This window comes from Sinohyriopsis cumingii, chromosome 3 (assembly GCF_028554795.1).
Source record: "Sinohyriopsis cumingii isolate HCF-2022 chromosome 3, ASM2855479v2, whole genome shotgun sequence".
NCBI lineage: Eukaryota > Metazoa > Mollusca > Bivalvia > Unionida > Unionidae > Sinohyriopsis > Sinohyriopsis cumingii.
Genome location: NC_142963.1, coordinates 41,553,635 through 41,580,352, shown reverse-complemented (window position 1 = coordinate 41,580,352; position 26,718 = coordinate 41,553,635). Strand labels below are relative to the sequence as shown.

The 26,718-nt window shown below is 34.3% G+C and overlaps 1 protein-coding gene across 1 annotated transcript in view; it reads left to right on the top strand.

Annotated features, from left to right (window-relative positions):
* Positions 1 to 22,852, top strand: part of LOC149802751 (uncharacterized) — a 103,102-nt gene extending 80,250 nt beyond the window's left edge. The window contains exons 5-12 of the mRNA XM_089953827.1: positions 7,088 to 7,186; positions 8,382 to 8,570; positions 16,808 to 16,906; positions 18,893 to 18,991; positions 19,538 to 19,636; positions 21,311 to 21,508; positions 21,897 to 21,995; positions 22,640 to 22,852. Coding sequence (XP_089809953.1) covers positions 7,088 to 7,186; positions 8,382 to 8,570; positions 16,808 to 16,906; positions 18,893 to 18,991; positions 19,538 to 19,636; positions 21,311 to 21,508; positions 21,897 to 21,995; positions 22,640 to 22,852 — 1,095 coding nt within the window. The remainder of the gene's footprint in view (positions 1 to 7,087; positions 7,187 to 8,381; positions 8,571 to 16,807; positions 16,907 to 18,892; positions 18,992 to 19,537; positions 19,637 to 21,310; positions 21,509 to 21,896; positions 21,996 to 22,639) is intronic.
* The last annotated feature ends 3,866 nt before the right edge of the window (positions 22,853 to 26,718 follow it).

Sequence of the window (26,718 nt, the reverse complement as noted above, 5' to 3'; positions counted from 1 at the left end):
TTTTCAATGGTGCTTTTAAATCATTTATAAGCTGCCATCAACCAGCACTCAGATGATTGTTTCTCAATTATTATTATTTTATTTCATTATATAATCAAGTGGTCTATATAATATTTTTCATTTGAAATTAAAATCCTTACATTCTTGGTGTACATGATAATTGCTTGCTACCAGGTTCTGAAATATTTCCAAGAGAAAATGAACTGGGTTTAGTTTGCACTGACGACAGATGAGCCTGAGGATTTCGTATTCTCTTACCTCTGGCAAAAGCTAGTATTCATGTTGGGAAATGCATTCAGTGTTTATAAAATTTGAGGGTGGTGGTGGTGAAAAATAAGCCTGGACTATTTGACTAGACTGGTTACAACGCAGAAACACTGAAGTACCATATGTAGTCACTTCTAAGCCAAGTCCAACTGCAAACTGCACACACCCAGATCTGCTGTAATGATGCACTGGCAGATCTAGGTCTGTGCAGGTTGTTTGAAGTGATCTGTAGAACAAACAACATAGACCCTTGTTGCTGATGGAGAACATTTGGAAGGTCATTTTATTTATTTTGTTTTAATGCTGCCAAAAGAAAAGGGCATGGAGAGGTCAGGAGGCATTTTGTGATCAAATGATTTGAAATAATAAAGTCAATTGAAATTAAATAAATTGGGTGTCAAAGATTTAGTATTTATTTGCAAGTTTTCTGAGGCTGATAGTAGTTTGACATTTATATCGGTGAATAATTTACTAGACAACACATTGTGCAAATTGAGGAAATAATTTACCAGACAGTTTAAAACACTTCTTGTTGAGTGTGTTGACCCCCCACCTTGTGAGGCAAAAGTATTTTGATGTGAATTCTTTGTTGTAATTTTATTATGATGTACAGTGTACCAACAGAGAAAATGGTTTTTTTTTTATGGAATGCAGATTATAATACAAACATTCTGGACCATATGTTTTTAAGGATTGTACATGTTATGCCAATGTCTTTTAATATCATACACATTCTATGTAATTTTAACATCTTTACTAACTGTATTTTAATTTGCTATACATAATGTTTACATTTAATTGGAAGGGTTCTTCCTGAAGTTTGTGTTTAATTCAATTTTTCATTTTTAGAACTTCACATTTAATTGTCACCATGCAGCCTTTATTGTGCTGATTAGACACTAAACACTCGTACACTCAAGCATGCATACATGTGTACATTCATCCATCCATCTATTGTTACATCGATTATAGGTATCTGCACATAAATTTGTACATGGAAATAGACCAGTTTAAAATGACTGTAATAAAAATATTTAGATGAGAAAATAGCTTTCTGAGAACAAAAATAAAATTTATTTATACACTTAAGCAACTTTTTTTTAGTACCAGTTGTACAACCCATCACTGGATCAATGTTACAGGTATATCTAACTTTGTAGAACTTGATCTGCCATCACTTAGGATGCCAGAAGATCTGGCTTTCTTATGATTAAGAAAAGTGATTTTCTAAATCTTAATTAGTTTTGTCTGTTGATACTTCGCATATTGCATTATCTGAATCTGCCATTTGCATTCAAATCCCAATGTGTTAGGGACTTAACTACTCATCCCCCAACCTTATGCTTTGCTATGGGGATCAGGGCAGGTGTAGAATTGGGGTATTGGGAGCAAGCATGAGTTGGGAATGATAGGAAAGGTACTACTGTACTTTAATATATGTTACATGTTTTGGCCAGATAACAGGTATTGTATATACTTTACTCACAAGTTGAGTCAAACTGCAAACAAGAAAACTCCTGATCTGCCATAGCATATTGCACCTACAGATCAGGATCTGTGTTGTTTGTTCTACTGATTACTCCTAACAAACTTATAAGCGAGTAAATATGGTAATTATATAACGGCTGCAATTCATCAGGGCCTTTAGATTTACTTTTAGCTTCCACACATCAAGATGAAATATGGTCTGACATTTGCAGAGCAAATTAGTTTCACATTAACAGTAAGGGCAATCTGGGAAAGAGTAATTGTAATTTCAGTATTTGTAAATTAAAGATTTGGGGTTGTTGCTTAGATTCCAGGGACTTGAAGATTTAGTTTCCTTAACTGCTCCATTATCTGCTAGGTCTGTGTTTTATAAAATTGAATGTAAAACAGTAGGTGAAGGGAGGAGGAATTTTTGCCTGGCACAAAGAATGAGGAAGTTATAGCTTAAAAATTTCTCATTGATTCATTTCTAGCATTAAGTTGGTTGGTTGATTAGTTTAACCAAATTTATAACAAATTGGCTATATAAAAGCTTATTTTAATGATTCTGTAATGTAAGTAGGATAAAGCAACATTTTCTTGCATATTGTTTACGATATGTAAAGAAGTAACTAATCACTTTTATAATAAATATATGAATTCAGTTAAAAAATTAAAGAAAAGCTCAGAGATATGACCTAAGTTTTTGATAGGCAAAATCACTTAAAGCTTTTCAGTGTTCAGAGTATTTACAAATTTGAAATTCGTCCATATAGTGAATAGAATTTCTTTTGCTTCAGTTAATTAATGTAATTCTTTGCTGAAATAATTATTTAATTAATTGACTAGTGCATTTGGTTACCAGTATATTATGTACCTACTTGTCTGATTTGAAAGAATTTATTATAATTAGTTAAATGATTCAGAATTTTGAACTTAGAAATAAATAACTGAGGAAAACAAGAATTATTCCATGAATTACGGCTTTGACATTAAAGAAACCCATTACACTGGGAAATATCTAAATTGTTAAAATGGTGAAACTTTAGAGTACTCTGTTAACCAAATATGGATTTCACAATGATGCACTGCTAACCTAATGGATTGTGCAAATAAATTGTATTATCAGTAAATGTGTACAAATATACCTTCCATAATATCAACTACAGGGTACATCAGTACCAGAATCACAAAATGTCAAATGATATAAATGACTGTGCCCATTAAAAGGATAATTGAAAGGATATCATGCTGAGGAATTGAGCATGACATTCTACAAACTGAGCTACTATACCAGTCTTAAATTGTGCTCAGCACAGACCCATATTATGTGCCTTTATTTCATGGTCTACATGCTGTTCTCTTCAATCATAGGTTAAATGAACAGAGGAGACCCTAATCTGCCAGTGAATTACACTTTGTCATCATGATCTCGACTCTTGCAGGCAAAGCATTTGGTATATTTGTTTTAGACAGATTTGCAAGTACATAGATGGAAAGATTTATTAGTCCTGCTGAATCTTCACTAGCCCTTCCCACAAAACAATATCACATACATATCAAGATTTAACACATTAACCCCCTAGCGACGACTTTATGGGACAGGAGGTAGTAGCCTACTGCCAAGCTCTGTAGCATCATGGTCATGCATGATATACTAAAGTGGGTGGTGTTATAGAAAGGTAGACAGGTGTAGCTCTACAATGATACCAAATAATCTGGAATATCTAGTTGCACTACAAAATACAGATAGAAAAACCTCATTTTTTGGACCTGACCTTTTTTTACGCAAAATTTGCCCGTGGTCGGAATCTGACTTTGTGTCCGGAATTTAGACTTTTTGGTCTCAGATCTAAGGCAAACCAGTATGAACTGCAAACAGACAGATGAGCCTTTGCAAAAAGTAGGGTAAGATGGGCATTTGTAATAAAGAGTGGTCTCCATACAAAAATAATGGCTCCGTTTAGCAAAAAAAAAAGTCCAACTTTTACCCTTTTGCTCATGCGCGAGTCAAATAGCCAGTGAAAATCATCGATGTTTCTAACACCACTAGGCAGTATGTTATTGAAAGATGAATGGGGATTTGGTGTTTTTAAGTCTATTCAGAAATAGCTTTCAAAATGTGTTTCCTACTCGATTTTTAGGCAAAAATGACAGAAAACTCCAGGGGTTAATATGTTAATAGCCATTGAAGTATTACAGTTGGGAAAACTACTAGTCTGACAGGAAATTTACTTGCCTTGAGCTAGCATACTGTCACTTATTTCTAGCCTGCCATAGTTGTGAAACAAGGGGTGTGTGTGCTTGTGCTCAGCTATTTGGAAATTGTGGATCTTATTGAAGCTGGAATCATGCAGATGTTGGTGTTGTCTCATTTTGTATCATTTCAAACAAGCTAAATTCCATACTAATGAGAGACACTAGTTTGGTTGTTAATTGTGGAATGTTGAGTTTATTCTTATGCTCTGGCAGTTTTGTGACTGGCGTGGGTGAGTGAGTCATGTTTGAAACTTTTTGGGGAAGAGAGTGAAGCTGAAACTCCAATCCTTCTCTAAACCTTTTCATCAACAAAGTCAAGCTAAGTCTTAAACCCCTGTCTTCTCTAAATCTTTTTAACAAGAAATTCAGACTCAGTCTTAGGCCCCTGTATTCTCTAAACCTTTTGAACAAGAAAGTCAAGCTAAGTCTTAAACCCCTGTGTTCTCTAAACCTTTTGAACAAGAAGGTCAAGCTAAGTCTTAAACCCCTGTGTTCTCTAAACCTTTTTAACAAGAAAGTCAAGCTAAGTCTTAAACCCCTGTGTTCTCTAAACCTTTTTAACAAGAAATTCAGGCTCAGTCTTAGGCCCTTGTATTTTCTAATCCTTTTGAGAAAAAAAACTTCTTTCAACTCAGTTCAGGCTTGCATTCTTTCAACTTTCTGTGCAAGAAACTTGGCTCAAGCTCAGGCCAGTATTTGTGGAGCTCAAGCTTGAGACCTGTATTCTTAACATTTTAATCAAGAAACTCAAGCTCAGGCCTGTCAGTAAAAGACTTGTTATGATGTCTAGTTGATCCTAGATCAAAATGGCACCAATCTTAATATCCACTATATCTGCCAAGATTGCCATCTTAAAAATCTTGTTATTGCTATTCCCAATGATTGGAAAGTCATATTAATATTTTCACCAGAAGATGTGATGTCCCTTTTTGATCCTAAATGAAAATGGTGCTACTCAGAAATTCAGTATGGCCAACACAATGGTCATCTTGAACAGCTTGTTATTGCTGCTTCTCCTGATGTTGTCACTTTAATTTTTTATGATGTCTCATTGGTCTTAAATAAAAATGGTACCACTCTGATGTTCAGTATTGGCTTTTTTATTAGCCATCTTGAAAATCTTTTTTTTTACTACCTTCTGAATTTAAAGTCAGATCAGCATGGCGTTTTCACAGGAAGACCATGTTATATAGTCGACTCAAATGAAAATAGTGCTTATGGGGCTTCCAATATGGCCTCTTCTTATTGTTGCACATCATTTATGGACGCTCATATTAAGATGACTTCTCACCAAATGGTTTCTTTGACATCGAGCTGGATCTAAACGAAAAGGCTGCCATTATGATGTCCTAAATGACAGCTATCTTGAAAATATAGTTACTGCTACTCTTCAATGGAAAGTTAAATTGACATGGAGTTCCACAAGATGACATTATTATGATATCTAGTTAGCTCTAAATATAGATGGTGCTGATCAACCTCAAATATGGCTGCCTTGATGGTCATTTTGACAATTTGAAATTCTTGTCATCATGACTCCTAAATGGACTTTTGCAGTGGCAGATCAGGGTCTATATTGTTTGCATTTGGACTAAACTTATGAGTATAAGTGATTATATATATTGTAGTAAATGTCAGTGGTCTCAACTGTGACATAATTGTTTTGTTTACAGGCAGTAGTTTATCGATAACATCAGTTAGGGAGAAAGTGAGACTTGACAAACTAAACACCATCTATTTATTCACTGTACAAAATATTGTTCAGATATATAATTTGTCTAAACTACATGGCATCATATAATGAGAATTGATGTTAATTCACTCTAGCACGTGTTACTTAGTTTACCACATTGATATAATACTTTTATTTCCAAATTCCATCAACAATTCAAGTCTCTTGTCTTGTATCACTCAGTCATTTTCAGTATCACTCTCATATTTCTAAGACTCAAACTTCTGTAAAGGGAGTTTTCTTGAGATATATCAGTCTGTTTTTTTTTTTTTTGTTTGTCTTTTATGCTGGTAACACAGATCTTAACTTGAGCAGCTGTGTCAAAACAAAGGTAAATTGGGAGTCACTTGTACCATGCTAACTGTGGGGCACTTAGTGGCAGCTGTGTCAAAAAAAAGGTAAATTGGGAGTCACTTTCACAATGTTTAATGTGGGACACTGAGTGGCAGCTGTGTCAAAACAAAGGTAAATTGGGAGTCACTTGTACCATGCTAACTGTGGGGCACTTAGTGGCAGCTGTGTCAAAAAAAAGGTAAATTGGGAGTCACTTTCACAATGCTTAATGTGGGACACTGAGTGGCAGCTGTGTCAGAACAAAGGTAAATTGGGAGTCACTTGTACCATGCTAACTGTGGGGCACTTAGTGGCAGCTGTGTCAAAAAAAAGGTAAATTGGGAGTCACTTGCACCATGCTTCCTGTGGGATACTTAGTGGCAGCGGTCATCACTCTCAGTCTTGATCAGTTACACTCACAAAATGGACAGTGACCTGTTTCTCCTTCTGATTGCATCCAGGGGAATCTATGTATTGCCTTGAATGCCTTGCAAGTATCTCTGTTAACAGGCTGTTTCATGGTTTCAATGAAGAGGCATTATACTCTTTCTTAAGTAGTCTCTGGCAATTCATGAATTTCATGCCATAATTGATCTAATTCCACTTTTGACTTCATAAATCAGGCTTGATTTGTTTGCTCCCTTCCACCTCATTTTTCTTCTCTGGCAGCTTCACCATGCTGGGTTTAGTATCCTCTGTGATCCAACTTGCACTATGGTGACAGCTAGATGCTAACTGTTGTGCTTTGTCAGAAATCTCAGTCTACTTTGATTACACCTCACTGCCATTCAGAAGACCACACATAAGGATTTGGGGAAAATGATGTGTGATCATGGGTTTGGAAGACACTGATGTATATATAAACGATCCATACAGTTTTGGGTCTAGCTAACTGATGAGATTTACCAAGGGTGCATACTAATTATTATATCTGTGCAACCAAAGTTTGAAGCAGATGCAGTGTGTACTTAAGTCAAAACATTAAGTTTCAAAACTTTGCAATTATTATGTGTGTGTATTTAATTTCAGACTGGCTTCACCCCATTGTACATGGCATCCCAGGAAGGTCATGCAGAAGTGGTAACATTCCTCCTGAACAATGGAGCCAATCAGAGTCTGGCAACTGTGGTGAGTAACCAGTCAGAATCTGGCAGCAGTGGTGAGCAATCATTCAGAAACTAGTGTGTTGCCAATTAGAATCTGGCAACTGTGGTATATTGCCAAAGAGAATCAGGCAGCTTTGGTGAGTAGCTAATCAGAATGTGGCAACTTTGGTGAGGAACCAGTCAGAATTGGCAACTGTGGTGAGGTAATAATCAGAATATGGCAAATCTGGCGAGTTACAACACATATACAGTGAAACCTAGTTGACCTGGATCCTTTTGTTATGAGCTAATTGTACAGATTTGCTGTAAATTTTGACCAGACTTTGTACTTATTTGCATTCCATTGAACAAGCTGATATTCAGCACTCATTGATTTTAACGTGTTTAGCGCTTGCTGGCTTGTGAGCATAATAACACAAAATAAGTATGAAGGGATTTTTATCACAGTTTGTTGATGTAGCTGTTGAATACATTGAATGATTCCACCTAATAACTGATTTCCCCCTTAAACATATTGATATAATGGGTATGTCTTAATATTTTCTGAGACAAGTTGAGTGATTTTTCTATCACTTCAAGATCAAACACTAGGACAACAAATTGTGTACTGCACTTAAGTTATTAACATGTTAACTCAGACGTGTAAGAAAATATTTTTGCACCAAATTTAGTGTGTTGTAGTTTTTCAGGAATATAAAAGAGAGTTTCATTTATCAGCAATTCAAAGAATAAAAGGACAGAATCATGTTCTTATCTTGGTTTCCTGGAAGTTCTTTTCAGCATTTAGAGCACAAATCCTGTTGAGGGAGTTTTATCAGATGGTAATTTTAAGGTTGCTATATTATCCTATCCAGAAAAGTATTTTTTTCCCCAGAACGGCTTTGTTTATAGAAAGGAGCATTGAAAACTATATATAAAACTATTTGTATTGCTGAAATATTTATATTATTTGACAGTTTGTAGTCCTTGAACTAAATTTTCTCACATGATACAATAATTGGCAAGTTATATTTCACATTATACAGAAACTAAATCAGATTTAGTAATTCATGTTTAGACTATCTTTGTCATACATTTAGTGATATATTTTACAAGCAAAATTTAATATATTTTCTGATTTACCCTTTAGTTTCCTAGCTAAATTTATAAAAATTGTATCCTTATTTAGATCATTACTGAGTTTTTGAAACTGATTCACTATGACATGTACTTTAAAGGATGGATTCACACCACTAGCAGTAGCTCTACAACAGGGACATGAAAGAGTTGTGACTGTTCTTCTAGAGCATGACACAAAAGGCAAAGTTCGCCTTCCAGCCCTGCACATTGCAGCAAAGAAGGATGACACCAAATCAGCTGCACTGTTGCTGCAGAATGAACAGAACAATGTGGACCTTCAAACAAAGGTGAATTTTGTTGATCCCAAATTTTATCATTTGCTTTTTCTGCAATTTTTGCATCTTTTAACAGATATACAAATGTTGAAGAACAAATATAATGCTGTTCTTAATAGATGCATTTCATTTTGGCTGAAATAAGATTAAAGCTTTTGCAACATCCCTTGTGTGGTATAAATGTAGCCGTTGCTTTGTCATTCATTCATATTTTTTTTAATACTAATTTTATTGTGCAACAAATACAGTTAGTGACTTTGTATATAGGTATACCTAAGCTGACAGTTAGCTTGGCTGAGTTTTAGAAACATTATGCTTTAAAAATAATTATGCAGTTATATACTTAGATTTTTAATGCTTTCTTATTTACCCCCATTATGCTTCAGATTGGTGGATTGGTAAATGACACAACAAAGGTTTGTATTTAAATGTTGCAGAATTGTAATACTTGTTGTAAAATTTAACTTTAGTTGAATACCAGGTTGCTTATTTATGTTCTGAACATGCTAACACTTTGATGGTTACTTTTGTTGTCATGGATATGAATCACGTTGTAAAAGGCTTCAGTTTGTTGTATATGCCCACCATAAAGCAGAGTTAAATTATGATTTTGTCCATCTGTGTCTTTCCACTTATCTGTCCAGCCATCTGTTATCAATTTAGGTTCTGCACAATAACTTGCATTCTCCATCATGTACTGAACAGTAACAAAACTGTGATTGGCTTGCATTTTGGGGTAAGAAGAAATATCTCAATTTTTGGGGTTAAAACGGTCAGGTCATGTTGAAAATATTGGGTCAAGATCACTGTGGCTGAAAGAAGAAAAATGGTTTCTGCACAGATATTTCAGTTTTTCTCAACCTAATACCTTCATCAAAACTTGTGGAGCACTTGCACATTAAAGTGTGGATGAGGCCTATTTAATCTGAGGACTAAAGGTCAAAGTCATTTTGGCCCAATGAAAAATGGCTTGTTACAAAATAACTTTTGTTCTTGAAGTTTCTTGACCAAACTTCATGGATTGATTGCAACTAGGGTAATAAAGAAACATTGATTCTTGGATCAAGATGATAGCGGTCATGGTAATGAAGTCTAATATAAATATTGGCTTCTGCACAGTAATTTGAATTAAAGACCACTTACCTCGACCAAAGGCTCAGATCATTGAGACTTTTGGTTAGTAATCTCCAGCCAACCATGCCCTACTTATTCCCACATGAAGAACAGTTGAACTCAGGGTGGACATGTAATGCATCCTTCATGTATTCTTGTTTATTCTTTAGTTTCATCTTTGTAGGCTTTGATTTTGCCATATTTCCTAAATTTTAAACTTGTAGTTTTTGTTCCAAGATTGACATTCAGTGTAACAGAAGCTGAACATTTTTTAACAACAATTCACATGTTCAAGTTATTTATATTTAATGAGGCAGTCAGAATGTTTTCAGCTAGTAGTTATTTTCCATTGGCTTTACCTATGTTTGCATCACTTTTACTATGCATGTATGAGCTAATCATTAAGTTGCTCACCCTATGTGTTAGGAATCTATGGTCAGTTAACTTGCTTGCCCTATGTGTTAAAACTTTGTGGTCTTTAAGTAACAGAAATTAGTGAAAACCAACTAGTTTTGTAAAATTCAACAATAATTTATTTCTCTAGAATACAGAGTGTAAATTTAAAAAAAGACCTTGCAGTATTCTGAATTAAACCCCAAAAATAGCCCAAAAAGTTCTGTCACAGGTCCAGAAGTTGAGAGTATTCTGAATGAATTCCAGTCTAATAAATTCCAATTTTGAAAGTGCTGATGAAGCAGTAGCCTGGAATAATGTTGATGTGCTAACAGTCTTGATGTATCACAATGATATAATTCAAAACCTCTAAGTGAATTCATAATAATCACAAAATAGTGATTTAGTCCTGAATCGATGAACACTTTTTAATTTCAGTGAATAGTTTAAATAAATAAATTAAATCCTTTTATCTGAACCCAACTAAAATTGATTCCACTAAGACTGATGTTAAGATATGGAATGAGTAATTATAATATAATCAACCTTAATATAAAAAAAACTATGAAACAATTTGAGGACCAGGATGAGGTTCATCTTAATGGAAATTTCCATCAAACTGTAAATAAAATTTGATGCTTGAAAATTCAAAGCTGTATCAAGAACTTGGACCTAGTAAACATGTTTACTCTACATGAGAATAGACATGTAGGCCAAACTCCTACCCTCAGTTATGGATAAAGGTCAATCACACAGTTTTCAGTTTTTGCTAAAACTTAACATAAATTATGATTTTATGATAATCTGTACTGACCTCACAGGCCCTGAATAAGGATCCTAGCCCATGACACATCAAGTCAGTGATCGTGTTAACTATGTTGGTATGAACAGTATTGAAGAGTTAAATGTGACAGTAAATCCAAGAAGTTTGATGTAAGTTATGGCTATTTCATCTTGCAGTGGAATCTCATTGAACAAAAGTTTCATGCATTTCTCTAAATAATTGACCCAGAGAAAAGTTGATTTTTAATTTGACAGTTCAATTAAGATTAAAGGTACCTGTTGTTGTATTGATACAAACCAGTCTTCAATCTGTGTGGAATGGCCCTGTAATTAGAGAAGTTAAGCTGCATATTGGCTTCAGTCTCTATCACTGTGCGCTATGTTATAAAGAAGATGGAATTCACTTTATGGCTGTTGGACATTTATTTGGTAAAAACCATATCACTTTTGTCCATAGCTGTTACAAGTTTTTTTCCATTATGAAGGAACTAAAAGAAGCCTAAATATTAAATTATGAAAAATAATCATAATTTTATGCTTACAATAAAGATTCTGTAGGGTTTTAGGTTATGTTCAGTATACTAATTATTGAATGAACATTTTCAATTTACACATTTTAAGAAATAAGATATAAATTAAAAGTAGACATTTAGTTAATACACATGTTGATGCAGGTTTATACATTAGCCACATTTTGATCTGCTACTTATTCATAGATAAAATGGTAATGATTTAGTACTTTAATATGACACACATTTTTCATTTTCTCTCTATATAACATCAATAGTTGTCACTTTCTCACATGTTGGTCTGTGTTTAGAAAGGTTTTGTTATTGAAATTCAATTTTCTCCTTTGCTGTCATCTCCTATTACTGGCTCAGGATTTGATATTATTTGTCATTTCTCATTACACAAAAATTACCTGTAGCTATGTGTCTTGCAGTGTATAGTGTGTGAACACATTAATCTTTCTTAAACATCACGATTCCTTTGTCTGTTATTTATTGTTATATTTCTTTACAATAGGCCCATCTTGAGATCTCAGCTTGAGCTGATTTGTCTGTTTGGCTGTCCGTCTATCGTAAATTTGTTATACTTATGTGAATAATGATTATTTGTAATATGCCTTTTCCCACCTCAGAATTTCATCTGTGATTCCATATCCATAATTTCTTTATTCTTTATGCTTTATATACAGAGATCCTGAAATTCTAATGGCACTGGTGGTCATATATTTGGGAAATTTAATGTCATCACATTCAAGGGAATTGTAACACGTGATATTATTATATGTACTGGAAAATGCATTAATTTTGGTTGCTTGGAGATACCTAATTATTAAATGTACTGGAAAATGCATTAATTTTGGTTGCTGCTTCAGTAATAGTACCATCCTTCTGTGATTACTAGTTTTCTTTCAGACTAATTATTTATAAAACAATTCGTTTTTCTAGAAAACTAGTATAAACTTTCACCCAACAAAAGTATTTTCTCCAGTCTAATGTTTTTTTACACTAATTATTAATTGTCAACAAGCTGACATGCTACCTTGAAAACTAATTAATAGCCAAATATTGGTGGTAAATTCAGATGGTGAAGTTTTATTTGATCACTCCTAATTAATAGCCAAATATTAGTGGTAAATTCAGATGATTTATTTGATCACTCCAAGCAAGTCTTGGAGAATGACAGTTTGTTGTTGTTACTTATATTTTTTTTTTCTTAACTTGTACATGGGCTTATAGTTAGTTTGAATTGAGAGAAGCTTTTGTGGTAAAGAAGTGGGCGGAGCAAGTGACATGCACATGCATGCACACTACCACATACACATACACACACGAGCCAAACCTATCTTAACGGTCACCATTATTCAGATTGATCGCCTGTTCACAACAACCATTCTAATTTCCCATCAGCAAATTTCCTATGTAAATGTCATGTATGTAATAGTCGCCTGCATTTCGCTGTCAGCCTTATAGTGTTTCTTAACCAAACAATAGTTTCTTCCTGCCTGGAGCGGTCAGTAGATAATATCTACATTGACCGTTCAGTCCATTCAGACTGAATTCTTGCTTCATGATGAAGGCTTTGTTTAGATAAAAGAATCACATGAATTGATATTCAGACATTTCTTACCTCTCTTTTTCTTGTAACTTCAGTCACCTTAATAGTGCAAAATGGTGTAAATCTGTCAAATTCAAAAGTGAGGCAGGTTTTTCAATAGGTTAGAATGTCAACGCAATTTATTTGCTGGATAGTGAGAAAAGTAGTTGTGTTTTCACTGCAGATATGGAAGTTCACCTTTCCTGCCAGTGTGACAGGTATAGTTAGATTTCTCCGTCTATTTTTTTATGTTAATTAAAGCTATGTGTGAAAAAAAAATCGTCTTTGAAAAGAGATATGAGTTACATCCCTTTTTGTTAGGTTAGAGGTTATTCAGTTTGTAAAGGCAGTTGAAGTTTCTGTTTCTGGGTGATAATATAAAGCCATATACACTGTCTTTTGATTTTCTGTTTATCACCAGCTTCTAGCATAAATATACTGTCTTTTGATCTTGGTGAGATGATCAACTGACTAATCCAGATATTGTTTTTATAGCAGGAACAAGCTAAGATTATTGTATATTTTCAAGTCAGTGATGATTTCCTTAAAGGATGTATTAAAATGAAACATAAATTTGGGAGAAAACAACATATACCCATCATTCTGATTTTGTTTTACAGTGCACATAAAACAATCTTGATAATAATAATAATAATAATAGTCATAATTGGTGCAAATGTTTTCAAAACCAATTTTAAAAGGCAGACCTGTGTACAATAGTCACCTGTGTGCAAACAGCCAGTTTTGCCTTTTCCAATGTGAATGGCTGCTAGTGACAGATTTGACCCCCCCCCCCCATGTCCTGTATATTTTATTTGAGTGATGTATGTGCAGACTTTGTATTTCTACACATTTCACATAATTCTTTCTTCATAATCATATGTTGTTGCACAGGTCTAGCCTTTTATTTTCTACAGTATTTCTATATTATCATTTGATAAGCACATGACATCTTCAAGAACCTGTCCTCAGAAGAAATATTCAAAGAGGGAAAATGTTTTCCACAAAATAACTAAACTCCAGTACAACAAACCATGGCTTAATTTTGTGGATGAATTGCACTTGATCCATGAAAGGAATCATTAAATTTTGGGGTCATTGGGGCATTAAGAGTGAAAAAAATTCTGCAAAATAACTTGGCATGGCAGGCATATAATATCCTATTTCATATACTTTTTTTGAATTTTTTAATCCATTTTTCACTTTTTTCATACTTAAGACTGTTTTGTCAAGCACATTGTAAGCACAATGAAACAGAAACTGCTTGACTGATGCTAATTGATTTTTGTTTGCATCTTGACACACATGTGCATCTGACAGTATTCATTGTTGCACCTCGAGGGTGTGATAGCAGGTTTCTTACAGTTCGAGTCCCTATTTCCTCAAAATAATGCCCCTGTGCACTCCTTGGATGCTCTTCTGTCCATTACATGTAATTCATTGTTATTTGTCCCTCTGAAATATCTTGTGTTCCCCAGATCAGAGGGCAGGGGCACACAATGTCTTTTAGACAGTGGATCCTAGGTGCATTTTCTAATTGGGTGCCATTTAATTAATTTTTACAGTTTTATTATTTTCCATTTCTCTGTACATACTCTTGATTGGTGTCAGTTGAACTTGTTTTACCAACACAAATATGGTGTTGATTTGTAAAGCCATAGAATAGTAACATTGTTTCGATATTTTAGAAAATCTGAAGTGCCCCTGCAATTTCAGTGTTTTCCTTATATTTATTTTATAAATGGTATAAAACTGGTATGTCAGTTGATGTGAGGTGATTGCATGAAGGGCATGTCATTGTGATAATATCCTATTTGGCCCTCAAGGATTATCCTATTTCAAGGTCACTTTAACCTGTATGTCTAGATTCCAAGGTTATTGGATTTGTTATTAGTTTGTTTATTCATTTTGTAGCACATAGTAGTGTAGACTATGCTTACAACAGCTGGATAATACAGCATTCCTCTTCACACATATACCATATATACTCACTTACAATACCTGTCAAGTAACAAGGGTCTGTATTATTTGTTCTACTGCATATTCCTTATAAACTGTACATAATGAGATTTTCTGGCGCATTTTTGTGCCTGAAGATCTGGGTCTGTGCTGTTTGCAGTTGGATTGATGAGTGTATTTGGTACATGCAAATGGACCTGTCAGTGAGATTGAATTCAGTTTAGAATATACTAGACCCAGATATATGCATTTGTTCTGTAATATAAAGTGTGGTCTACACTGAAGACTTTTCAGTCCCAGACAAGCAGTAGAGAATCAGGTTTTCCAGTATATCCTGCAGCAGCAGCTCTTTTCCCTATACTGTCTTTGGCAAGATCCTACTATTGAGGGTTTATTATGGGATACAGATGGTGAACATAAGTTCTCCAGGACTCATGATACTCATTCAGTTCCCATAGTAAACCTATGCAAACACCATGATATTAAAAATTCAATAACTTTAAAGTTTTGAGTGCTCATTAAAAATTTGTATTTATCAGTATAGATGAAACCTGGATGTCAGCTTCTTTGTAGAGGAAAGGATATGAGGCACAGAATTTTCTGGACCTGCAAGTGTTTAAAACATGTGCTTTCGATTCCGCACCAGAGAGTCAGATGCTAATTTTAGTAATGAGTGTTCCAAACTCAAGACTGTTAAAGGACTGAAATTCCATCAACAAAACAATGTCTCTATTGTTTTTCATGTACAACTAGGATATGCTTTCAAAAGATTTTTTTTTCCTAAAACATAACTTACATTATTAACCAATCCTGGTCAGCCAAACCCATATATGCTCTATTTTATGTTTGCCCATTTCCGGGCTGGTTCCCATTTTTCCATATCATTAATTACCCCATGTGTCTTCCAGTAACATTAGGTCAACACTGTACAGAATTGTAGCACAAGCTGCCTCCACCACTACACCTACTGTAAAACTTCTGCGAAGGCATACATAACTTTCTATATACTTTTTTCATGACTGATTGATTTTTCAATAAATTGACTGCTAATGTAATATGCTATCCCATTAGGATGAGTGACAATTAGGCCTTTGAGGCCAAAACTCTTCATTGGTTCAAAAAAGGCACAAACTAAAATATACCCATTGGCCATATTTCATCTCCTGTCTTTGAGAAATTATTTTGCTATCTCTAAAATAGTAAACTGAAGAAAGTATGGGGATGTTTTTTCTCATCTTTTTTGTCTTTATGTCCATTCTTCTGACAGTTCATTCTATGTTGGGCTAAATTTCAGAAGTTGTCTCAAAAATATTAAAAACTTGAGCTCTTGAACTTGTATTGAGAGTGCAACATTTGATTTCGAAATGTAATTGATCTTTGAGAGGTAAGTTTTCAACAGTAGGAATCAGTAATATGAAACATTGAATACCTGTTCATATCCTTTGCATACACATTTATGGTTTTGAAATCACACTTATAGAAATTAAATATTCTGAAGAAAGCATATGAAAAAAGGGATGAAATAGTCTCAATACACAAATTTTATAATGAAGCATCCTTGCATGAAAGTAGATTCAAATATGGTTATAAATAAATGGTGAAGCATTAGTTTATTGTGTGCTGTTGGACTTTGCCAATCGAAACCCAGGTTAATTTTACAGCCATTTTTATTTATGGTATAAAGCTTCTTTTTTTCTCTGTTGGTTATCTACAGTTTACTATGATCTTAAGTTACAATATGTTCTACATTCAGAATGTAAAGTTAATTCTGCAGTTTCAAAAAATGGTCCTTTATCTTTGTTTGCTGTACTAATCCATTTAAAACATTCATGATCTTGCTTTATTTTTTTAAATCAAATCTAAAATTGCTATTGCACTTATATGATTTCTCATTTCAGAGTGGCTTTACACCTCTACACATTGCAGCTCACTATGGTAACGTCAATGTGGCAACTCTTCTTATCCAGAAAGGAGCAGACGTCAATTTCCATGCAAAGGTAACTTGATAGAATCGAGACTGTTGAGCCTGGAGTTAGATGGTTGTGAAACATTGACATCACTTTTCCATTGGGGATATGGTGGTACTATGCATTCATTTAGTTTTCCTGGGTATCAATTTTTTGTGGTGTCTATAAAAAATGACAAATTTGTCAGTACTTATATTTCATTATATTACCGAAGTGGTCCTATTCTTTCCAGGGAACAATTGTTGTGTATTTGATTTTTATAGTTGTAGGTTTTTTTTGTAGCATCCATAGTATCAGCTAATATTGACATCCCACAAAAAATAGCAAATTCACAGTACTGGTGTTAATGCAGATGTTGTTAATGTTAAAATTGTGTATTACAGTTTTATATTAAGTTTTGGAAAGATATAAAAGTTTGGGCACATTACTGCATGGTTTGTAGTCAAGACACCATATTATTTGAAACCCTTAAGTTTCAGTTTTTGAAAGGCATTTTCAGTTGTGATAAGTAATTGGTTCATTTTGCCCTATAAAACACTGTCATGTTTTCATTGTCCTGTTTTCAGAAAAGGGCATAAACATGACTTGCTTTAGTTTAACATTTTATGGCAAAGTAACAATTAGGTTATTTAGGACTGATACAAGTTGAATAAAATGTCTTGCCTATGTACACATACAATTTGAATGAACTGCCTTGCCCATGTACACACCACAGTAGCTGACCTGGGCTGATCTGATGTACGATCCATCACTCTTTTGGTTACGAGTCGGTCATACTAGTCACTGTGCCATAACAGCTGCTACCATATTAATTTCCTCTTACAGCATGTAGGAAAATGCATTTCCATTCTGGATCTAGTTTTTTTTTTAAGTTTGTTCATGACTCATTATTAACTCATTCATCTCCTCAATTCACTTATCCTTTGTTCCTCCTCAGATTTTTCTTTTGAAAAAAATAATTTTATTATTTGTTGAATCTTAAATTTTTATTAAGAAATGAAGTCCCTTACATTATTTTGCAACCTTGAAAGTAGGTTAACACCAGCAGACATCAGCAACTAAAAGGTAAAACTGTGTTACACCAGCAGACATCAGCAACTAAAAGGTAAAACTATGTAACACCAGCAGACATCAGCAACTAAAAGGTAAAACTATGTTACACCAGCAGACGTCAGCAACTAAAAGGTAAAACTATGTAACATCAGCGGACATCAGCAACTAAAGGTAAAACTGTGTAACACCAGCAGACATCAGCAACTAAAAGGTAAAACTATGTTACACCAGCAGACATCAGCAACTAAAAGGTAAAACTGTGTTACACCAGCAGACATAGCAACTAAAAGGTAAAACTGTGTTACACCAGTAGACGTCAGCAACTAAAAGGTAAAACTATGTTACACCAGCAGACGTCAGCAACTAAAAGGTAAAACTTTGTTACACCAGCAGACGTCAGCAACTAAAAGGTAAAACTATGTTACACCAGCAGACATCAGCAACTAAAAGGTAAAACTATGTTACACCAGCGGACATCAGCAACTAAAAGGTAAAACCATCTTACACCAGCGGACATCAGCAACTAAAAGGTAAAACTATGTTACACCAGCAGACATCAGCAACTAAAAGGTAAAACTGTGTTACTCCAGCAGACATCAGCAACTAAAAGGTAAAACTGTGTTACACCAGCAGACATCAGCAACTAAAAGGTAAAACTGAGCAGACAATAGCACATTTCCTTATGTCACTTACCAGATATAAAATCGCTTTCAGAAAAGTTTTCTTGCCTTTGACAATTTTAATTGCCACTAGTATCATTGTAGCTGAAAATATTATGCTTGTACCTTTTATTATGTCTGTATGTATATGGTAATGTTAAAATCTGAGAGGGGTAATGAAATGTCATGTTATTGATGTGATGTAATGAATAGATGCTAATGTGTTGTAAAATATACATTGATTGTAACGTCAGGAATAATCTGTGCTGGCTTCACAATTATATTTAATGCAACATTTTCACAGAACAACATCACACCGCTGCATGTGGCTGCCAGATGGGGGAAAGCCAACATGGTGACACTTCTCCTTGACAATAAAGCTGTCATTGATGAAAAAACAAAGGTAAATCCAGTAAAGCATTACATAGCCATATCCATGTATTGTCCCACTCTTTTCAGAGATTGACTTCTGCACTGAGACTTGTAATTGAAACTCCTCTATCCTTTTCCTTATGATATTTAGTTTAAAGAATGTCATGATGTTTCCATGGAGAGACTGGTAGGATAATGATGTGCATTAGAATTAAATAAAGATAGATACACAGTAGAGACTAACCATAGAAAACATTTGATTGTTGAAAAATGACCGTAGAAAGAATCAAATGAGGAAAAAATAAGTTTTGCTTTATGCTAGATTCTAGTCATGGTATACACTGCTTTAGCGTCTAGAGATCCACTTATATTTTTCTGTAAGAATTGGGAAAGAGATATCTGTACACATTTGATGTTATGTTTAATTGTGTTGTACTTCTCGACTTGAGGATGGATTAATTTCCATTTTGAAACTTGTGAAAACTGTTACACTTGTGTTGAGGAGAGTTTCTTGTGTGAGTTGATGCTTGATTGCATAAACAGTGAAATAGTAAATACTTTTCATGTATGTTTCCAGGATGGCCTGACACCCCTCCACTGTGCAGCAAGAAGTGGCCATGAAAATGTAGTAGATCTACTTCTGGAACGTGGAGCCCCATACCAGTCCAAGACCAAGGTAAGTCAGTAACTTCATCTGGATGTGTCGTTGATTATTTTTCTGCTTTATGACTTACTTTCAATCGGTATGTTCTGAAAAAAACAAATCATCATATATAGTAGCACATGGAATTACCTGAATTTGACATACAGTAGCCCAAATCCATAACTTTGGTAAATTTGAGCTTCCTGAATTCAGTATATGGTAGCCCAAATCCAGCCTTCTCGTAGAACCTGGATTTTGTCACACCCTGCCTTAGTAATACTGTATTTATAAGTGTACATAATACACTGGGCTACCTGAAGTCAGCATATAGTAGCCCAAAAACCAGCATTCTGGTTTAATTTTGGATTTGTTGCACCCTGCCTATTACATACATAGGTAAATACTGTATTTACCTGTGTGCATGATACACTTGGGGCTACTTGAACTCAGCATATGGTATTCCAAATCCAGCATTCTGGTAGACTCTGGGTGCCCAGATGTACATAGGCACATACTACACACAGCATACCTAAAATTTATATGGTTGCCCAAACCAAGCATTCTAGTATTTAAAGGATGCCATTATATGGATAGGTACATATATTCACCTGTGACACAATATAATATACTGCGCACCCCATATTTCCAGTCAGATTGGATCAGGTAATTCCAGAATGCAACATTAACGTAAAAAATCCTACATTCCAGAATCTTTTTTTTTTGTTGTTGCTTTGCAGCACTTGGTACATTTATATGTCATACAGACTAGAGCTAGTGTATTAGTTGTAATTCGTCAGAGCATTTATTTTGGGGAGTGTATGAAGAAAAAGAGCAATACTCTTTTCAGTATGTATGCTTCATGTATACATATGCGCTTCGACTTTGTCTTCACAAAACTAGTATATTTAAGGATCCCTTTATTTTCCATTGTATGAACAGGTAGTCATCCAGTTCCTATTAATGACTTTAATCATCCAGAATAATTTAGGCTGAAGAATATCTTCAGTGTTATGGCAAGTCAAATAAATTTAAATGCTTCTTGTAAGTTCATTCTGTTCTTGTTAATAGGACTTGACTGCCACTCCTGGAAATGTTGGATAAACCTAAACTGTTGGATACATGCATTTTAATTAAATTGTTAGATTTTCATACACATTGAGGTCTTATTCTAGTGCATGATTTACTATATTGGAGGGTTTGAACAATTTTTTTTCCCCACAGGAACTTTGCAGACAATAAAATAAGAGCAAGGTTGTGTGTCACAAAAAAGTCAAATGGCTTCAGATTAAGTTTCAAATGGAAACAAGTCAGATTTCTCACATGAATTAGACTTGTTTCCAATTCCAAGTCCCTAATGGTATAATTGTGTCTACCTATATAAAAACCAGTCCATGAGTGTTGAGTAGGTGAATAATTACTTTTATATACAAAATAAAAAATAAATGAAGAACAACAAAATTAAAATCTAGATATTCCACACATTGCAATATCCAGGCCTTTTTACAGGCTGAGAATATTCATGTGTTGTAGCAGAACAAAGCTTCACGGATTCATCTTATGTCAATAAAATCATGCACATGACATCACATAAGTTGGTAAGCTGTGCTCAATTCCATGGCTTTTCCTAGTTCCTATTTTTCAGGGAAGGATAAGTATGATAAAAGAGACCTGAGTGTACTTAAGTCAATAACATATATTGTATTTTAGAATGGACTGACTCCACTGCACGTGGCAGCCCAGGGTGACCACATGGACTGTGCCAGATTGCTTCTCTACCATAAGGCACCAGTGGATGATGTCACTGTGGACTATCTGACACCCCTTCATGTTGCAGCCCACTGTGGAAACGTCAAAACTGCAAAGCTGCTTCTTGATAGAAAATGTGATGCCAATGCCAGAGCACTGGTAAGGAAAAGATGTTAACATTTTGGAATGTAAACATTTATTTGTGTGATATATTAACCTTGTATAAATTACTTATTGCAAAAAATCTGTTAATTTTTTGTATGTTTGTAATGTTTAAAAGTTGTGTAACGCTGAAAGTTCTTCGGTTAAGCATGCTATTGTGTACTAGAATGTCAGAAAATGACAGTAATTATTAGCATTATGAAAAGCATAACATAACCTTTATTTTAAGAAATAAAGATATTCAAACATGTCATTGTACTAGAAAAATAATACCTCTGTGAAAAATAACCAAAAAGGCAAAGAGTTAATAACATGCTCTCAAATGAGCTGCATATGTGGAATTTGTTACTTAAGTGATATATAATTTTGAAATAATATCTTACAGAATGGTTTCACCCCACTGCACATAGCCTGCAAGAAGAACCGTATCAAGGTGGTGGAGCTTCTTCTTAAGTATGGGGCTTCGATTGAGGCAACAACAGAGGTATGCCTGACTTTAGAATATAATTTACACATGCCTAGCCATGAAAGACTAGCAGTCAGGGTATACATTTTTCACTGCTTGTGATGAATCATTCATGTTACTGGCTGTAATTATCAGTGATAGAGATCATATTTGCATTATCAGAACATTGTAATACATCAGTTCTTGTTTTACCCTAACCGTAACCTTCAGATTAACAGGTATGGAAATGGCAAGCATTCATTTTAAAGCTGTATTCAACTCCACTATTTAAATAAAGAAAATTAACAATTTCTGAGGTGATTGCTTAGTTCTTTCAGTCTGTATCCAGCATCGCTGGGTGGAATTTATGTGATCTTTCTGACTTTAGTATAGTGATGGAATTGCTTTATACCTGAATGCAATTATTTCATGTAATTTATCTCTTGTTATTAAGACATAAATATAAAGGTAGGTAAATACAAGGGGATCATTTAAAGTAATGGTATTTATAGTGTCTGCGTATATGCATAAAACATAATACATGTAATTTGTTTCTTTTTCTTCTTGTTCCTGTCACAGTATATTTGCTAAACCAGTAATGGAGCTGATTTTTTTCATGTCTTTATAATAAATTTATTTAGTGTAATTTATTTCTAGTAAGGGTTGCTTATTTAATTTTGCAGTCTGGATTGTCTCCCTTACATGTGGCATCTTTCATGGGGCATATGAACATTGCAATCTACTTGATCCAGCACAATGCCAACCCTGACTATCCAACTGTGCGTGGCGAGACAGCCCTACATCTGGCTGCACGCGCACAGCAGACAGATATAATACGTATTCTTCTCCGTAATGGCGCCAGTGTGGATGCCAAGGCTAGAGTAAGTCTGAGATGATCTAATGTTGACTTCTGTGTTAGTTCCATGCTAAGTCAAGCTTTAACATACAATCTGTCATTTTACATATATCCATACTCTGACTATGTATGAGGGAATAATCCTTTTTTTTCAATTGTATTGGCTTGTTGCTGCTTATAAAATGAGTGCCAACAGCACATTTGATTTGCAGAACCTGGATGCTGAACAAAGTTTTGTTTAGTAGAATTTTAAAAACTCATTGTAACCTTGGAAGCCACACTGAAAATTGGGCAGAGACAAATTTTGCTTGGTCTTTTGATTTATACCTTTGAATATGGGATTTTTTTTCTTCATATTACAATAATTTTGATTGTTCATTCTCCAGTATTGCTAGTCTCCAAAGAGATATCATAATCTGGATTTATGAGCTTGGTAGTGAATACTCTGCAGTATCTCAAACACTGATTGTTTAGAAAAAGGGATTGGATTGTTTCTTGGCAAGATGCTTTCCTTTACACACCCACATCTTGGATAAAGTGGACAATTTCTGATAACTTTAAATTCTGGTGTCTAAACTTTACACTTTTCTTATGAAGAGTAAATGGCATGATAAATGTCCCTAATATTTAATTGAGTCAGTTAAATATTGTACTTATAGTCGCAGCAGCCACTGTAAATCAAATATTTGTGTAGGATTGAACTTTTTTGTTTTCATGTTAATGATTATTAATTTATATTAAATCCAACATGAAAAACATTTTTGGATTGGGTGTTTGCTTGAAAAGTGTGATGCACAAAATTGTATCACCACAAAATTGTTTATATCCAGACCACAAAAATTGCATCGTAACAAATATTTCTGATTTTAAAGTATGCATGCATGCAATGTGTGTGTGTGTGTGTGTATATATATATATATATATATATATATATATATATATATATATATATATATATATGCATGCATGCATGCAGTAAATACATTGATGCAGTGTTTATCAAATGATAAACAAAGAACTCACTGGACACAGGAAATTGAAGTCAGTATACCAATCGGTACACCTCAAAAGAATCTGTGGACTCTTTCAGTATGCAGGTACGGAATTGGCTGTGTTGTGATGATGGATCAGTTTACCGTATTAACATTACAAAATTACACTAGATAATTTGCAAGATCAGATGTCATTAAATCACATGAACTAGTTGGAGTCTTGGTCTTCATCACAGGAATATTTGTGTTATAGACACTAGAGTCGATTTGATGTTGCTGCATTTGTGAAAATGCGGGGTTCTTGTAGCTTCAGTTTATTCATGGTAAGAAAAGCAGGAATGTCTGTTTTGGTTACAGTTGATTAAAATTTGTTAAATAGTGACAAATGAAATGACCAGTCATTGTCATGATTATGTATTTTATTTTCAAGTCAGATTTCTGAGACCATATCATGCGCTCACATTTAGGGCAAATAAAACTATTGAGAGACTGTTTTTCTTGCAGTAAAATAGTAGCAAATAAAGCTAAATAAGTTATAACTTAAAATGTACATATTTCTTTACTTTTCAAAAATTTTCCAAATAAAATGCCTTCAGATTCAGAGGGATTATTATCAGCAATGACGTAATCGGACAATTCTAAGCCTAGGCTTGCAGATAGAATGACCAACTTCATAAATTAATTATTGGTGATTTTTCATGCATGTAATATGTTGTCATGTGTGACATTATTTTTCAGAAATTTTTTTATGTCATGCATTCCTGGATTTTTTTAATCATTTGTAAATACAAGAGAGTAATGGTTATCACATCATGTATTGTTGCTTATATCATGCTTGCTCAAGTTGAATTTGAGCTTGCAGGGTTCTTTCGGTCTTGAAAGATCTTTGAAAGTTTGGGAAAAATGAGATAGCATTTTCAAGGCCTTGAAAGTTTGGTAAAAAAAAGAGCAGAATACCCAGAAGTCTTTAAAAGTCTTTGAAAATTGAAATAAACCCAAACATATTTATTTCTTTCCATAATCATAAATAAAATTGTCCAAGGTCGTTAGATTTGGATGTAGCTGAGTTTTCCTGGTTTCTTTCTTCTGATTGATTATAGTTTTAATTTCATCATCAAACAGTATTGTAGCATTTTGCATTTGTTGTTTTCGCATATAACATAACTTGTATACAAAATGTTAGCGAAAATAAGTCTTACAAATCTGTGTTTGTGGTCTTTGAAAGTTTGGGAAAAGTCGTTGAATTTATCATTCAGAATTCTATATGAACCCTGGTTTGTCCTGAGAGTTGGGCAAGTGAATTTGTAAATAAATCCCTGCATAGGATTTGAGGACGGAAGACAGGTAAGCAGGTAATGCGTTGTAGAAGATGACAAAAAGTGAAGGCAAATTAAAAGTAATAATACAGCAAGCACAGTTTAGTTTGAATTGTGAACACATTTCTCTGACCAAAAATTCAACAGCAATCATCAACTGCAACTGTGAGCCAGTAAAATATAATGTCTCTAAACCATTGCTACATATTGCCTGGTCTTTTTGATTCACTGATAAAAGACCCTTTCCTTTTATTTTGATTGACTGATAAAAGACCCTTTCCTTTTATTTTGATTCACTGATAACAAATATTCTTTCTTTTTATTTTGATAACTGATAAAAGACCCTTTCCTTTTATTTTGATTGACTGATAAAAGACCCTTTCCTTTTGTTTTGATTCACTGATACAAGACCCTTTCCTTTTAATTTGGGGGCTGCAAGTGGCCAAGTGGTCTAAAGCGCTCACCCTCATGGATCACTGCCATCTCACCTATGTCTGCGTGGGTTCGAGTCTAGGATTTGGCCAATGTGGCTGTGTGAGAAAGCTTGCCAGTAGCTTCTCATGGGTCAGTGGTTCTTCCCGGGGTTTTCCAGGGTTCTTCCTCCACCATTAATACCGGCCGCCATGCATAGCCTATCGTGTGCTGAAAAATGGCATTAAACTCCACAACAACAACAACAAAAGACCCTTTCCTTTTATTTTGATTGACTGATAAAAGACCCTTTCCTTTTATTTTGTTTCACTGATAAAAGACCCTTTCCTTTTATTTTGATTCACTGATACAGACCCTTTCCTTTTATTTTGATTCACTGATAAATGATCTTTTCCCTTTATTTTGATTGACTGATGAAATGCCCTTTCTTTTTATTTTGATTCACTGATAAAAGTTCTTTTCCTTTTATTGCGTCTAATGATAGTTTATATTATATTATTAAAGTTGTCAGCATATTTGGGTTTAGGATAGCCAGACTGAATGTAATTTTATTACTGACTGTAAATTTTCCTTATTTCTTTCCATGCCCATATAATCATGTATTAAACTTGTTCAATATCTGCACATCAATAACTGTGTTTTTATAGGCTGTTGGCTGGAATTGTTACATGTATAAATTGTCAGTTTAGAAACTGGCAGTCTCACTTTTGAAATGAATTATACTGTGAATTAAATTGCATTTGCTGATGGTTTATGTTTGTAATTAGATGTCATTTTGTAGTAGATGATTCTTCAGGTGGCCAGAAGGGGACCAGTTGGCATTTTTCTGTTGCCTGAGTTGACTTCAGCTTGGAGCACTGCATAATGCAACCTCATTCTAGCTTTGCTTGTTATAAATTGACACAACACTGAAAACTTCTTGGCAGTTTCATTATCTTCTAGCAATTTACAATGAGTTTGGATAAATTACTGTTGCAGATCGTATGCTAGGATTGCTCTCTGAAAAAAATATAATAAGCCCTGTTGATTGTGTAAGGTTTTTCGTTAGATTGACTCTGGGATTTTGCATGACTCATTGTTACATTGGCATGTTGGAAGCATGCTATAAATTGTGTGGATTATTGATCAGTTATTTCTGTGCTGCAAACCAGGATTTCTTCAAACCA